This window comes from Epinephelus lanceolatus, chromosome 11, assembly GCF_041903045.1.
Source record: "Epinephelus lanceolatus isolate andai-2023 chromosome 11, ASM4190304v1, whole genome shotgun sequence".
NCBI classification, from domain to species: domain Eukaryota; kingdom Metazoa; phylum Chordata; class Actinopteri; order Perciformes; family Serranidae; genus Epinephelus; species Epinephelus lanceolatus.
In genome coordinates, this window is record NC_135744.1 from 12,907,307 (window position 1) to 12,923,275 (window position 15,969).

Here is a 15,969-nt window from a genome sequence, read left to right on the forward strand (position 1 = left end):
TTTCAAAACAAAGTTATAACGGCCTCTACAATAAAAACACAAATAAATAAATTAGGCTGTGAGTAGCAATTGCACAGGTGATGTAATCTGGTGTGAAAATGTCAACAAATAATTATTGTACAGTCAAACAAAACATGTGAGGAAGTTTTCCCTGTCATTTTTCAGCTCTATACTTCAGTCCAGCAGGTGGCGGTAATGCTCGTATATATGCTGCTTTGCCAGCTACCAAAAAATTCACACGCGAAGAAGAACCACCCGTATCTCTATGGCAACAACGATAACTATCCGTTTGCTGTGCTTCTTGCTAGCTTGTTAGCTCCTCATAGTAGCTGTTATATACAACACCAAGCGTTTATTTACTGTCATTCTTGTCGCTTTTTATTCGCAAATACTCTAAGCAGTTAGCTAATATATCGCATGTTGTTGCGAGAATGTAAAAGACAAAAAGTAGCTGCGTGCTAACTAGCTAACGAAAAGTGCTAGCTAACATCAAATCGACAGCATACCGCGAATGTTTATGTGCTAACTGGATATTAAAGCTAATTTAATGGCAGACAGTTGGAACACGGATGAGGGGGAAGCTGTGTATCGGTCCCGGGATGCTGTGAAAAACATGAGAATAAGGTAGGTGACGGTAACGTTAAGATTAGCTTAGCTACAAAACCCCCCACATGCTAACATTAACGTTACTCTGAAGGGTTGGAGGGGGATTTACAGTTCACTTTAAGATTCTGCATCTGCACAGCTCATGTTATCATATTCAACTCGTATTCATTTGTTTCCCCACTTCAGGGTGCGTATAGAGAGGGTGACCTCCACAGCAGCCCTCTCTCAGCACCTCCAGCAGCAGGTCCTGTCCCAGCAGGACAGAGGAGCCATTGAACTGGAAACTCTCACTCCACCAGGCCAGACAGGTACAAGTATTTTTACTGGTGAGGGGAAGACTGATGGTGGTGGAGATGGTCAGAGGAGAAATCCTCAGGTGGACAGTCTTACAGCTTTCACCAGTTCATATTAATTATTCACTTTGTCCCTTGTGCTGTGCTCATGTGTTGCACGTCTTACTCCAACCTGCTTCCTTTACTCGCTCTCTAGTAAACATTTTGGGTCTCTATATTTCCCTTGCTTGACATTTTAATTTGTAAGAAGTTCTGTACTTGATTGTCAGCTACGATATTGTCAGCAGGACATGAGAAAAACTAAAAAAATAAATAACAACAGTAGTAATAATAAAAATGCAAAGCTAAAGGACAGCACACTGCCAGTTAAAGGAAATAAAGTACAATTATGTGCCAGTTTGTATTATGAGTAGGTTGTGGTTGACCCCCTTGCTAGGTATGATGCATTCTTTTAACAGGTGTGATTGGTTGTCACAGACAAGCCCTTTTGTGAGCCTTCAAGCTGTGGACACCCAGTAGAAATGAAATGAACTGCTGACTGTGAAAGAGTTCTCATTGTTAGTGTGATCACTCTGCTGATGGAAGGTTGAGACAGACCCAACTCATCACTGCTGCACTGTCACATTTTTCCACTTTTCCAAATATCTTAGTGTTGTGATCATTTTATTTCTGGCATTGTTGTTATTGCGTTTGGTGGGAAATGTGTGCGTGTCCCTAATGAGATCAACCACAAACATTATCCCTGCAAGATCTAATCTGTAGCATTTCATATACTCGCTGTCATCCACTGTTTGGGGAATATTTTTCTGACCTCTTTGTCTTTCCACCATTTTCTCCTCTGCTTAAGAAACTCTTAAGCCTCTTAAAAGTCCTCCTCTCAGCTCCAAACAGTTTTTCACATTAGGAGCTCTTGAAAGGTCCAAGAAGCTTTGTGAATAACCTTTAACTCTACAAGGACTCAGTCTTAATTTTAAGCAGAAATCCCAAGAAAATGTCACAATTCTAAGGATTTTCAAAAATAATTTTGTCACTGATAGAGACTTTTAGTACCAGGAAGCTTTGTGAATACGGCCTCAGGTGCTCTCACCTTGGACTGGCTGAATTTATCTTATAAAACTACTTCCAAAAGAGGTTTTTGATAGTGATTTCTCATTTTAAAAGACAAGATCCACCTGCAGCTCAGTAAAAAATATTCATTTCTGTCTGTAGGTAAGGTCAGTGTTTTTCAAACATGCTCGTTTACGTGTAGATACATGAATTGCAGATCTCCCAGAAACATTTCACATGCTTTTAAATTGATCTTCAAACATTCATTTGTTTTCAACCAGGCAAAAAATGATCTCCATTTACCATATTGTTGTACATCATAACATCAAGAAAGATTTTAAATCAAACACACAGGTTCACAGTTATGGGATTAATCGAACATCTCATTGAAATTTATCTTATCCTCCTTGTCAGCTTTTAGGTCACACTTAAAGAAATGTCTCATTTCATCTTGATTCGTGTGACATGTTTTTTTCTCCTGGTTATTTATATCTTCTTATTATAAGTATGTTTTTATGGTTGTGTTGTTTTCTTTTCCTTTTTTCTCTTTGTTTCTGTTGGTTTTCTGGTGCCTGTGATATTGTTTAGTGTAATGTGTTCCTTGTTTGTTTTTGTTGTTGCTTATTTTGTTTAATTTTGTTGAGTAACGTCTCTTTTTTCCTGTTATTTGAATAGGACAGGACTTTAAATGACCCGTTTAGACTTTCCTTTCTCTCTGGAGCTGAAATAACTTCCTCTGTATACATCTTGTGTTTTCTTGTTATTGTGTAAATAAATAAATATTTTAATGACTCGACATTTCTGTTACTCTGTCACCAGGTGATAATGAGGAGGAGCTGGTGGTGGGCTGGCAGGAGAAACTCTTCAGTCAGGTAGGCTGTTTCCTCAAAGTGCTTTAGATGATGTGTGTCCTGGTTATGACCCCGACCTCCTCACCATCATGTCTGTGTGTGTGTGTGTGTGTGTGTGTGTGTGCGTGTGTGGTCCCAGTATGAGATGGAGCTGTTCCAGAATGACGCAGCGTGTCAGACTCCTCTAGACCGTCAGTACCACACAGAAGTGAAGGCCCTGAACAAGGCCAAGGGTCGACGTAATCACAGGATATTTACATACACTGATCATGACCGTTACACCGCCTGTCTGCCGTTCCACCAACTGGTAGGTTATGCTGCATCCAACAACATCAGCACCATCACCAGTATTTTACATTGCAGGTTTATATTTTCATATATAAAGCAGATAAAGCCTAAATGAGAGTCATAAGAGACAAAGTGAATGATTCCGTTTATTGCAGTCTCTTCCAGTCATGTCTTTAAATGATTAAGTGCAGTCTTTATTATCCACAGTAACAGCAGATTAGGATTTTAAACATGTTGTAGGCTGTCACAAAGCCATTTTATTCAGTTATGTGTGTGTCTGCCTGTTATGAGAGCAGACATGCTTGCTGCCATGTTCACATTTTTAGTCAGTAAGCTTTTTTCCATGACGAAAACAAGATGGTGAGCTAAAAATAGATCCTGATAGTAAAAACTAAGACGAAATCCATGTTTAATTTTTGTTGACGAGAAGTGATGAAAATATAGATTTCGTCTTAGTTTTTATTGTCAAGATCTATTTTTAGCTTATCGTCTCGTTTTCGTCATGGAAAAAGGCTTGTTGATGAAAAATTTTCATCATAGTTTTTGTCAGTGAAATTAACGCATTACTTCATGACTCTCTAGGTAAAATTTTTGGCACACAGGTTCCTCAGGACTTTGAAACTGTATCTGGGCCGTGTTTCCTTTTTGGACCAAAGGAAGGATATAAGATTATTACAAATTCTTTTAACGGCAGCTAAAAAATCTATTACTAGGAGATGGCTAAATCCAGCACCACCAACAATAGATGATTGGCTTGGAATAGTTTTAGAAATATTCAAAATGGAAAAAATAGCATATTGTTTAAGAACCCCAGAAGAGCAATTCTATCTAATTTGGAACAAATGGATCGCATATATTACCCCTATTAGAGCTGACATTATCTGAGCCTATGGTCCGTTAGACTTTATTTTATTGTGTTTTATTACTTCCTGTAACTTTATTATCTGACCTGGCTGGCAACTTTATTTCCCACTGTTCCATGTAAATAGTTGCTTATGTGATTTCCTGTTTCTTATTTTATATACTAAAACTGGGAAGATCTACACTGTGAATGAAGATGCAGCTACTGTCATGTTATAACCATGTCTTTCCAAATAAAGATATAATTATAAAAAAAAAAAGAAATTTAACGCATTACTCTTGAATGAAAACGAGGTCTTCTTCAGATCCTTAAAAGATTTTAAGAAAAGCGTTGACCTCCAGGGCTGACAGTGGAGCAGTCACTGCACAGTGACATGCTGCAAATCTTTATCTCCTTAAATCATTACTCACCCTCTCTGCTGTGGGACACCATTTTCTGCTTCCATCATGTAGTCGGTCTCATTGTTGAGTGAAATATAGTCGCTAGCATGTAGCATCTGATCTGACATGCAATCATCTTTGAGAGCACTTGTTTGCACTTGTTCTCATGTGATTAACCTATGAACTAACTTGCAAACTTGGACCACTGATTTGCCAAACCTTCTGATTTTATTTTGTAGTAACAAAAATTCTTAGGGGAAATGTATTCATTTGATTTAGGAAATGTAGTGGTGTAATAGTGAAAGTTGACACACATATGAAAACTCCCAAAAAATACTTAAGTATTATAACTAGTGTTATTACTTTGTTACATCACACTGCTGTTGGTTCCTACTATCACTTCAGAAGACAGAAGACATTTCCTGAGAATTTTATTTTATTCTGTTGAGTGTTTTTTTTTTCATGTTATTCAGGGTCTATATATTTCTGATACCTGTGATATTTTTAAATGAAGTAAGTTTACCTTGTTTGAGACCTTAGTGTTACACATGAACCAGACTTCTCTCCACACTTCTCATGCAAGTGCTGTCAGTGCAGGAGGACTCTACAATTCTTGTCTGTGACTGTGTTTGCAATTAGCGTGTTGTTTTTTGACTCTGAAAGCAGCACTCCACTGACCTACTGACCACAACCAAATCCAGCCCCACGTTCCTGGCCGAAAGGATGGCCAGCATAAGACACAGACGGCAGGACAGACGTACCATGTGAGTGAAGCAACGGCTCATTTTTTAAAATGGATTGATAACCCAGATTGTCGTCCATGGGGAGATTCTGTCTTCTGCTTTACAATTCTCAAAATGTAATTAAAGTCTCCCCTTGTAATTAACCTTCTGTCTGTGGATGTTCAGTATCTGCATTTAATTGTGTAAATACAATTCAGTTACGTTCAAAGTTCATTCAGTAACTTTATTGCAAATTATGCTAATTAAAGCTGGGGTAGGCAGAAATCTGGAAAAAGGCAAAGAAAAAAAGCCAGCTGAAGTTGAAAACATACCCTCCTCCTGCAGCTCTATCCTCTGTGTCCAAAGCCCCTCCCACCAGGCGACCACAGGCATATGCATGCACTTCATACAGTGACCCAGTGTTCCCACTAACATTCATTTATTTAATCTTATTTAATTGTAGAGCTGCACGCAGCCCAGGGTCGCACCGCCTTGCTCCCTGCCACCGTGGACCTGCTTCGCTGCTAGGAGAGCGTGCACTAACTTTGGACCTTTGGTCTGCTGCAATAGTGGCTCGAATTTAGCCAGTGCAAACCCACCAGTGCAAAGATGTAACAGTGGGCTGGTGGGTTAAACCTGTGTAATGGCAGCAACAGAAAGTTTGCTGATCAGGTGCAAGGTTGGGGCTGTGTGGTTCCCCTGAGCTGGGGTTTGCGCTAGCTCAATGGAGGTTGCTGCAGCTGCTGGCTGGGGGTCTGTCCTCAGAGCTGCTGCCTGCTCTCCTGTGGGCAAGAAGAAGAAGAAGAAGGACCTACCCATGCATTTAATAGAGAGATGTCAGAATGAGGGGGCTGGACAGGCGCCCAGGACAATGGGGGGTTTGGTGCCTTGCTCAAGAGCGCATCGGCAGCGCCCAGGAGGCAAACAGGCACCTCTCCAGCTACCAGTTCACCATCCATGCTTTGTCAGTACAGGCAATTGAGCCAGCAAACCCCTGGTTCCCAAGTCAAGTCCCTATGTGCTGAGCTACAGCCGTCCCAAAAGTGGTCGAGGTGGTCTCTAGCGGCGGAGAGTGAGGCGGAGGACACACTGTGATTTCAAGACTCTAGCTAACGTTAGCAACATAAACGTGAATTTGAAGCTGCAGCCGTCAGCCTTTGGCTCGAGTCAGCAGTTGGCTAAACAATAAGCAGTATTTATTTTCTCTGTATCTCTGAAACACTTCAGCTGGCAGTTGTTGCCAATGCTGGAGTAGCAACAGAATCAGGCTTTTACCACCTGGGACATACACGCGCATCTGCATTTGCAGAACAGCCAATAGGAATGGCCTCTCTCTGAAATGACGTATGATTGGCCGAAGTCTTTGATCATGGACTAGATTTTCTAAAGCCTGAAAACAATAGGAGATGCAGAAGTCTCAGTTCACTTGAGTTACAGTATGCTCAAAGTTTATTACAGGATTTTTGCCCAATGACACCAAAATAAAACTGCCTACCCCAGGTTTAACCCTCAAAGACAGAACGTGTAGTGTTTAGTATTTTAAACAGTCATGTGATTGGATGGTCTGGTGTACTTAAAGAGATTGTAGCATCCCTAAATCAAAGATTGTCAACTGGGAGCCCACCGAGGAATTTGTGAAGAGCCGTCATGTGGTGAATAACGCCATGCAGACCATGCATATCATGGGAGACCTGGGCCCCTCTGGAAGGTAACACCATTAACCCACCTGCAGCACTCTCAAACATTAGTGTCATCCATCAGTTTCCACCTGGTGTTAACTTGCAATCTGTATTGTTCTCACAAGAGCAAAGTCGTGAAGGAACTATTTGCTATTAGCAGGTTTTATTGTCAGCATGAATTGAAATATACTAGTGGATGTTGAGTTGTGATTTTCTCTCTGTAAATTTGCTTTCTCAGGCTGGGCCAGAAAGAGAATGAATATGTGCTGGCAACTGTAAAAACAGACGGCAGTGGAACAGTCATTGTAAAACCTGACTTCAACAAAGGCAGAGAGCCGTACAGGCAAGTTCACAACATGACTGGAGACTGTGTGTAACTCCAGTACTGACAGATGCAACATCAACGTGTTTTAAAACAACTGTCTGACCTGTATGTATGTTCTGTGAATGTGTTGCCACACCAGCGACTGAAAGTCTCGACACAATATTGATGAAACTGGACTGTTTATTATAAGGATTAATGGATGCATGTTTTTGTGTGTGCTGTTTTGTAGGATTGTAACAGGGGGGAACAAGAGAGAAGTTTGGCGTTTCATTTTGGAGAACGTAAGCCCCGGTATGCAACCAGAGGAAAAGGAGAGGGAGCAGAACATGTACAAAGACGTGAGTTTATCTCCATCACTTTTCCTCCACGACCAGAACAGCATTTAATAGCATAGCATTTAATGTTTGTGTTTATGATATTGATTATGGAGTCAAACATGTTTAATGACGAGGACACATCGACTTTTCTCTGTCTGTAGCTGTACGTACGGCATAAAGAGTATCTCAACAGCCTTGTTGGACAGGACTTTGAAATGGTAAGTCATTTAACAAATTATCACTGGAGCTGAATTTGATCTGAAGATAGGGACCGATGCCTGTTATTGTTTCCCAGAGGCAAAAGTTACATATTCAAATTGCTTGTTTTGTCCCAGCTGGAACCGCACATCAGTATGGCGCCAGAAAGATGTTGGAGTCTTTGGTTGAACAGGTTTAAATTTTGGTTAGAAGGAAAGTTGGGTTGACGACATTGTGTGGACGTTAATGGTATGGCGTTTAGCAATTAAATGTCGTTACTCTACATCAAAATAATGTTAGCATGAGATGATTGGAAGACATTGGATTTTGGCTACTACCACAGAAATATCAGCGTCATCTGTCATCAGTTTTTGACGTCAAATTAAAATTGGCATTAGACATTGTCCTGACTAGAGCTGCCCCCTAATAGTTGACCAAAAGTTAGTTGTCATCCAGAAAGGTCATTAGTATTTAGTATTTTGTATTTCTCTGTAATGTAGCACAGTGTTAACAATGTTACTGATACTATTCTTTCTCACACCTTCAACTCAAACCACCAAAATATATCATTTAATCATTACATTAATATCATAAACATGCAGGCAGCTAGTCGACTGATGGACCGTGATGATGACTGTTGGTCCACTATGAAAATTCTTCAGGGGGGCAGCCCTAGTTCTTATAATAAATTTTTGTCACCCATTTAAAAAAAGCTACCTAAATTCAACCAAATATGAGTGTCTAATGATGTTGGTGGCCAGCTGGGGTCTGACCAACACATCAAAACCTAAAGATATTCTGTTTACTGTCATGCATGACACCAAAAAGCAGCCTCACATTTCAGAAGCTGGAACCAACACGTTTGACATCTCTTAAACACTGGACTTAAACAAAATGTTAAACTAGCTAACTAACACTTTTATGTTGGTCATTTGGCAAAGGCTTTTGCACTGACTACATGTCTCTCCTTTAGCCTCCGATGGGTATTCTGCGTTACCTGATGAATGGAGAGATAGGTGAGTAGGACAGCTGTGATCGTCACCACTGTTTATGAGTCTAAATGTCTGTCTGTGGCATTTATATCACTTCTTATTCTCCTCTGTCCCCAGTCTCAGCCAAAGGCTTTGAATATGATGACTTATACATCCACTTCTTCATGGAGCTGCCCAACAGTACGTCACATACAGCATATGACACCATTTACACTGTATTGAGACATTTTAAATGAGTTCAATTTAACCACCTCAACTTGTATTGTTCTCCTTTGCTTAAGATTGGTCCAGCTTGCCGTTTCAGTCCCTCTCAGGCGTTACTCAGACCTGCCGGGCCAAAACATTAGGGAAGGTGTGTACACTGTAAAAGAGACGTGTGAACAGCTACAGAGCGTGGCTGCTGAGGTTTGTTTAACCCTCAATATTCTGTCTACCAACAGGAAAATGTGGCTTTCTTCAGTTTCCCCTTCAGCTTTGAGGCTTTCTACATGACTGAAAAAGAGAGTGAGGGTTAGTATCAGCCATTAAATATAGAGTTAATTAGTTTTGTGCGGTAGTTAAATCTGAGTGGTTCTGTTTGTTTGTGCTGCATTTAAGTGATTAAACTGATACATGAGTCTTTGTATTTCAGAGTCAGTTCTTCAGTGGCCAGTGATCTATTTCAAGGTTCTGTCTCTGGACTCCTGGCAGCGCTATCGAACTGAAGGATACGGCTATCTGCTTTTCCCTGCTGTGCCTGGTATGCTGTGTGAGCTGTGAAGTTGTTGGAGTAAAAATAGGGCCCAACTCTTCATTTCATTAGTGTTTTTTTCTAGAAAATGTAAAAAAAAAATAATGCAAACAACAGTGAAAAGCAGGAATTTCTGAAGCTTTAACCAACAAGTTTGGCTTTTTTGTGTGGAAAAATGACTGAAATGATTAATTGATTTGATCATCAGAGTATTTGCTGTTGTTTCAGCTCTTAATAATATTTGAAAAAGATATGTAGAAATGTAGATGATGAACTAATCGCTAATTCACCCACAAAACAAAGCACATACACAGTTGGTATATTAATGGAGATTTTATAGTTTTTGATCATATTTTTACACTTAATGTCTTTTATGTGTTTCTGTGAGTTTTGTATTTTTCTTTAGTTTTTATTTTTATTATGTTTCAAAAAAAAAAAAATCAGGATAGATTTGTGTCAGTGAGTTTCAGTTTGGATTTTATTATTTAAAAATGTTTATTTTTTAATTATTTTAAAATGTTTATTTTCAGTTGAGTTTTTATTATTTAGCAATGTTTATTTTTTTATTATTTAAAAATGTTCAGTTTTTAATTATTTGAAGGTGTTTAGTTTTTTTATTATTTCAAAGTATTTCATTTCAGTTGAGTTTTTATTATTTAAGAATTTTATTTTTTATATTAGAATGTTTATTCTTTATTATTTAACAATGTTAATTTTTATTCTATAAAAGTTAGTTTTTATTATTTAAAAATGTTTAGTTTCAGTTTAGTTTCTATTAGTTGTGGTATGAGTTTTAGTTTTTAATTTTTGGGGGGGATATTTGTCAGGATAAAGATTTAAGAAGTTCAGAAGAGATATAATAATACAGACACAACACTTAGTAAACTCACAGTCCAGTAAACATGGCATATTGACAAAGACTAAAACTTAAGATGTTTCTTTTTATTTTATTATAGTCTTGTGTGTACACAGTGTTGCTTCAGTTGAGTTCAGATCTTTTTTCCTAAAGTCGAGTTTTTATTTTATTTTAGTTAAATGTTTTTTTCACACCTAGTTTTTAGTTTAGTTTTAGTTTACTTTAATAACCTTGGTGTGTGTACTTCTGTGTGTACCAGGTAAACATACAATAACATGCCATACGTGGAGACCCCTTCAGACGGGGACCATCTCTGCACTGAGGCGCTTCTTCATCGGAGGTTCTCCGGAGCTTGAGGACCTCAGCTATGTCAGAATACCAGGGACCTTCAAGGTAGGCTCACACCTCTGTGGAAGCTCTCTGAGGATGACACAGCCAATATGAACAATTTAAGCTAATGAAGATGTAAAGATTCATTTGGATTTATGTTTACATACATTTATTGGTTGCACTGTTTCCTGTGGCTGTCGGCGCAGTTTGAATAAATAGGGTCATCTGGCAGGGAGGACATTTCAAAATAGACTCTAACAAATAGAGAGTGAAGTGAAAAAGGTAGAAAACACAAAATGCTGCAGATTCTGCTGGTCTTGGTTTTATTGTAATGAGGGCTGCAACATCAATTCTTCTAGTAATCGAGTATTCTATTGATTATTTTGGCGATTAATCGAGTAATCGGGTAAGAAATACTGCCTGTTTTCATTAAATTACTTTAGCTTTATATAAGGACAATAGGAATATGTAAAAGAGAAAATAAGAGTCTGAAATGAGAGAAGTGAGCAACAAATTTGTTTACTTTTTTGAAAGTCAGAGCTGTGTCACGCAGATGACCGATTTCACATGCACTCACACTATGCTGCTATTTCTCACGCTGTCAAAAATAATTAGTGTCAGGCAGTAGCGTCACTACAAGTAGCAAAATTCCGAATTAAACAGCATTCTCAGTAGCGTGGAGGTGACGTCACTACGTTCTGAGTCAAATAACTTTTCAGTAGTGAAGTTAATTAATTGACCGAGTAGTGCAGTAGCATCCACAGGAAAACTCTGAAATGCAGCGGACTGTTTTTCTGCGGAGGTCTGGATAAAAGTAATGATAATAAATAGGGATAGACCGATATGGATTTTTTTTAGGGCCGATGCCGATACCGATTTTTTTCCATCACCCTTAGCCGATGACCGATTATGGACTGCCGATTTTCTTGAGCCGATACTTGGGGCCGATACTGCTTTTGCTCCCTCTATTTACATCAAAAAAATGACACAATGATAACAAATATTACAGGTCTCAAGTTTAAAATAAGAAACATTTATTGAACAGTAAAAAATACTAAAACAAGATGGAAAGTTGAGGTAGAACAGGTAGAATATTATTATTATTATTATTATAATACATTCAAATAAAAAAAAAGAGTTCAGTGCTCTTAAATCTTCCAGAAATGTCTTTATAAAATAAACAAATATTTAAGCTGAAGCATAAATAAAACAACAACTACTGTACACAGTAGGATTCGCTGCATGTGCGCTGCAGGGTCTTCCGGCAACACAGAGCTGCCCGTGGATGCCTGTCTGTAAATCATGCCAGGGAAAAATAAATCCGCGAACCCACGCGCGTATCGGCCGATGCCGATACCGATACAAGTAAAAAACTCAAATATCGGCCCGATATATCGGCCGGCCGATGTATCGGTCTATCCTTAATAATAAAACTAAGCATAGGTTATGTGATTGATGCCAGTGCATGTAGAGGCATGTAGACAATAGAGTTGCCACCCGTCCTGTATAATACAGGATCGTCCCATATTGAAAAACATGATGTACCATCCCTTACTGATTCAATGCGGGACGCAGTTTGTCTGTGGCTATTAATAGCGCCCATGCCACTAATTCATCACACATGGGACCTACCTGCAAACCATCATCGCAATATTTCAATCTTCATTATGAAACGTCAGACAGATTATTGTCGATTAATTTATAGCTCTACAGCGGAGGTAACGTAAGCAGGTTGTGAAACAGAGATAAACATCCATGTGAAACACAGTGCGCTTTGTAGTTGTACTGAATTTGAGACAAATAATTTACCTCAAGGCTGTTTAGTAGTCGAATAATTCGAGTTTCCTATCATAGCATCTCTCAGCAGTATTTAAAGGGACCCTCTTGAGTTTTCTTGTAAATAAACACAGCTCTGGTGAAATACAGATTTTGTCACACAGACACCTTATCACACATTAACAATGCTGATTTTGTAAATATTTCAGAACCTACATTGTTTATGTCCATGTTCATCCCCAAATCAAAAATACACATTTTTCCTCTCACCTGTAGAGCTATGAATCAATCGAGATTGTTTTCTTGTGAGTTGCTGAGTGTTGGAGACATCAGCTGTAGAGATGTCTGCCTTCTCTTATAGTGAATGGAACTAGATGACACTCGGCCTGTGGTGCTCAAAGTGCCAAATAAATATATTTGATCATGTAGGAACTATTTTCTCTACATCAGATTACACCCACCAACTGAATCACTGCGCAGGAAGAAGCGTGCATCTACCGCTAGCTCACTTAGCACCATTGAGCGATCTAAAGTTATAGCTCAGCCGAGGGAGATGCCATTAATGTTGACATCTTGCGCTTTCACAAACAGTCATTGAGGAGATAAATGCTTCCTTCTGTGGGTGATACAGCTGGATGGTGTAGTTCGGTAGAAAGAAAATAGTTCCTACATATAACTGCTCACAACAAGGTCTGTGGATTGTCTTGATTAACCGGGTCATGATTTCTGGAAAGAGACATTGACGAGGTTGAAGTGTATTTTTTGGCGCTTTGAGCACCACAAGCCGAGTGCCATCTATTTTGATTATATTGGAGAGAAGGCAGACATCTCTATGGCTGATATTTCCAACACTCTGCAGCTCACACCAAAACAATCTAGACTGATAAACAGCACGACATGTAAGAGGAAAAACATGTATTTTTGATTTTAAGGTGAACTGTCTCTTTAATATTTTTATTTTTATACTGTCATTCATGGCTGCAGGGAGAGAGGCTGAGTCGCTTTGGCTTTTGCACTGAAACCACAGGAAGTGTCACCTTTAATCTGCACTGCATCCAGCAAGCCAGGTGAGCACACCTGAAATATTTGTGCACTAACTATCTGAAATATTTCATGTATCATCAACTTTCAAATGTTTTAATTTCCTGTACAGTAGCTGTACCATGTCTTTAAATGTATCCATGCTGTGTGTGTTTCAGGGCCTTTGTTGATGCAGCCATGTTGAAGAAGAGGAGGCAGAAAGTCTTTGACCAGCTGGGAGGATTTAGTCAGCAAGGAGCTGTTTGCACCATCCTGGGTAATGACATTCATTCAGATTTGGTTATTCAGGAGGTTAAAGCTGAAAACACACCAGGGCTGATGTGTTGCGCTGCAGCTCATCAGCAGATGGCCACACAAAGTTATTGATACTCATACTGAAAGATCTGCGTTAGCTTAAAATCATGTGTGGACAGCCACTAATTAAAGTTGATTTCTCACCTGAAGAGCCAACATCTTTTGGCCACTGTCTTTATAATGACGGGATTGTGGGTTGTTTAGCTCGGTCGACCTCAGCAACAAGTTTCTCCTCATCCATTCTTCATCACACATGAGACACAGCTACATCTACAGAGTTCTCTTTATGCATTCACGTGAGGAGAGGGGTTGAGCTGCTATAGGAGCAGAGAAAAAGAGCTGCTTTGGGAGCTGATATGTACAAGCAGAGGGCAGCAGGTCCAGGAGCGCTGACTTGCGTCTAGCCGCCACCGGTGGGGGATTGTACATTGAAATAATAGGGGGGAGTGTGGGAGATCAACCCTTAAGGACACAAGTTTGTTTCGGCACGTAACTCCACAATATTCAAGCTGCACTTTTGTTTAGATCTTTTTTTTTTTTTTTATAATAAGACAAACAATAACAAGCAAATCTGATCTATTGACAGTTTACCGTGGTCATGACATATTATCTATCTGCGTTTTTTTTTCTTTGTCAGAGGCCTTCCAGAGGGCCAGGAAAAAGATGCAAGAGGCCAGAGAAAGTCTGCCCAGAGACCTCATCAGCGCCACCTCCCAGCTCCAGATCGAATCCTCTGCATAGGTGTAAGAAATCTGTGAAGGACTGTGGTTCTGTCAAATACATACAAACAACCAAATGTCTCACACCTGCTGTGTAGAAGAGCGGCGACATCACCAGAAAGTTTGAATTGTCGTTTACAATATTACAATATGCTTTGTGAACACACACCATTCATCATGACCACTGTTAATAATATGGATTTATATCATGATGAATAAGGAGCAAAGCCAATATGCCTACTAAGTATGGTCTGGTTTGTTTCAGAGATGAGTTTATTTTCAGAGTTATAGAGAGCGAGGTTTGTGAAAACTGTAACAGAAATAAAATCCTTTATTTTTGATTTGGATTGTAGGTTTTTCACATTGTTATTTCTAACATTTAAAATGATATTTGCTGTAATAAAAACTTTTATATGAGCTATAACCACTGTTTTTGTGTGTTGTCGTCCCATGTGATTGTAGCCATTTTCATTCAGATGTCAAAATTCTACTTGCACTATTTATTTATTTTCTATACACAGTTATAGGCTGTGTAGATTTTGTGCAAAGGAGGTCTTGCTGTGTGGTATTGGTTGACTGTAACTAAGTACATTAACTGATAAATCATGATGTATCTTTATTGATTACGCTACCCGTCATTGTCACTCTTCACTTTTGTTTTTGCATCCATTTTCACAGGTTTGAATTAAAGATCCAAGACGTTTTTTTAATTAAGTAAATAAATACATTTCTTTGGTCGCAGATTTTTTAAAATCCATGTTAGTAAGCACCTCTTTTCCAAGATATTCCCTCTACCTGACAGGTGTGGCATATCAACATGCTGATGCATCATTACTACACAGGTGTGCCTTGGGCTGGTCACAGATGTCTCAGGTTTTGAGGGAGTGTGTCATTGGCATGTTACCATGAGACATCTCCAGTGTTGGTGAATTTGCCAATATATCCAACTGTATTCACAACTGCACAAGTCAGTTACTATGAGAAGTATTCAGATGAGCTTCTTTGAGACAGTTTCTGACAGCTTGTGCAGAAACTCTTCAGCTGTGCAAACCGATTATTGCATCAGCTGTTTGGGTGGCTGATCTCAGATGATATTGTAGGTGAAGACGCTGCATGCTGGCTGAGGAGGTACTGAGCTGGTGTGGCCTGCTGTTGTGACGCCTTTGGATGTACTGCCCAGTATGTTTTAGAAAAGATTTTAGTATATTACTGATTAGTTTTAAGGCTCCACATGATTCCTCTCCCAGCTATATTTCTGATCTCTTGGTACTGAACATGCCAGGACATACTTGGAGGTCTTTTGTCTGTTCCAGCGGCTGAAATCTAGAGGTCAAAACTTTTGCTTTCAAGACCTCGAGGTTCTGGAACAATCTGCCCGAGGAAATCAGGTCAGCCAAGTCAGTCATCTCTTACATCCCCTCTTCAAACAGACTTTTTTTTTCAAAGAGGCGTTCCTGATTTTACTCGTTTAAAGTTAATTTAAACGCTTATTTCCTTGGTTTTCTACACCAAAGTGTTCATTTCTTTTAAGTTTTCATGTCTTGTCTGTTTAAATTGTTGACATGTAAAGCACTTTGTGACTCAATGGAAACGACACTAGAGATGTCTTAAAGTGGTGAAATGAACATTCAGTTCAAGGGCAACAGCTCTAATTGACATTCCT

The 15,969-nt window shown here is 39.2% G+C and overlaps 1 protein-coding gene across 2 annotated transcripts; it reads left to right on the forward strand.

Moving 5' to 3' along the window:
* Window positions 1-169: 169 nt before the first annotated feature.
* On the forward strand, window positions 170-14,727 carry mks1 (MKS transition zone complex subunit 1). Of its 2 annotated transcripts, none has more exons than XM_033635027.2 (18): window positions 170-624; window positions 793-914; window positions 2,766-2,818; window positions 2,937-3,104; window positions 4,994-5,091; window positions 6,629-6,757; window positions 6,967-7,071; window positions 7,283-7,391; window positions 7,532-7,588; window positions 8,542-8,584; window positions 8,678-8,740; window positions 8,842-8,912; window positions 9,001-9,070; window positions 9,192-9,299; window positions 10,406-10,539; window positions 13,237-13,319; window positions 13,452-13,549; window positions 14,225-14,727. In XM_033635027.2, the coding sequence occupies exons 1-18, from the start codon at window positions 548-550 to the stop codon at window positions 14,326-14,328; spliced, it is 1,692 nt and encodes a 563-aa protein (XP_033490918.1). In that variant the 5' UTR covers window positions 170-547; the 3' UTR covers window positions 14,329-14,727. The 2 variants fall into 2 exon arrangements, with proteins under 2 accessions (XP_033490918.1, XP_033490910.1); XM_033635019.2 differs by having other exon boundaries at window positions 176-624; window positions 4,991-5,091.
* Window positions 14,728-15,969: the final 1,242 nt, after the last annotated feature.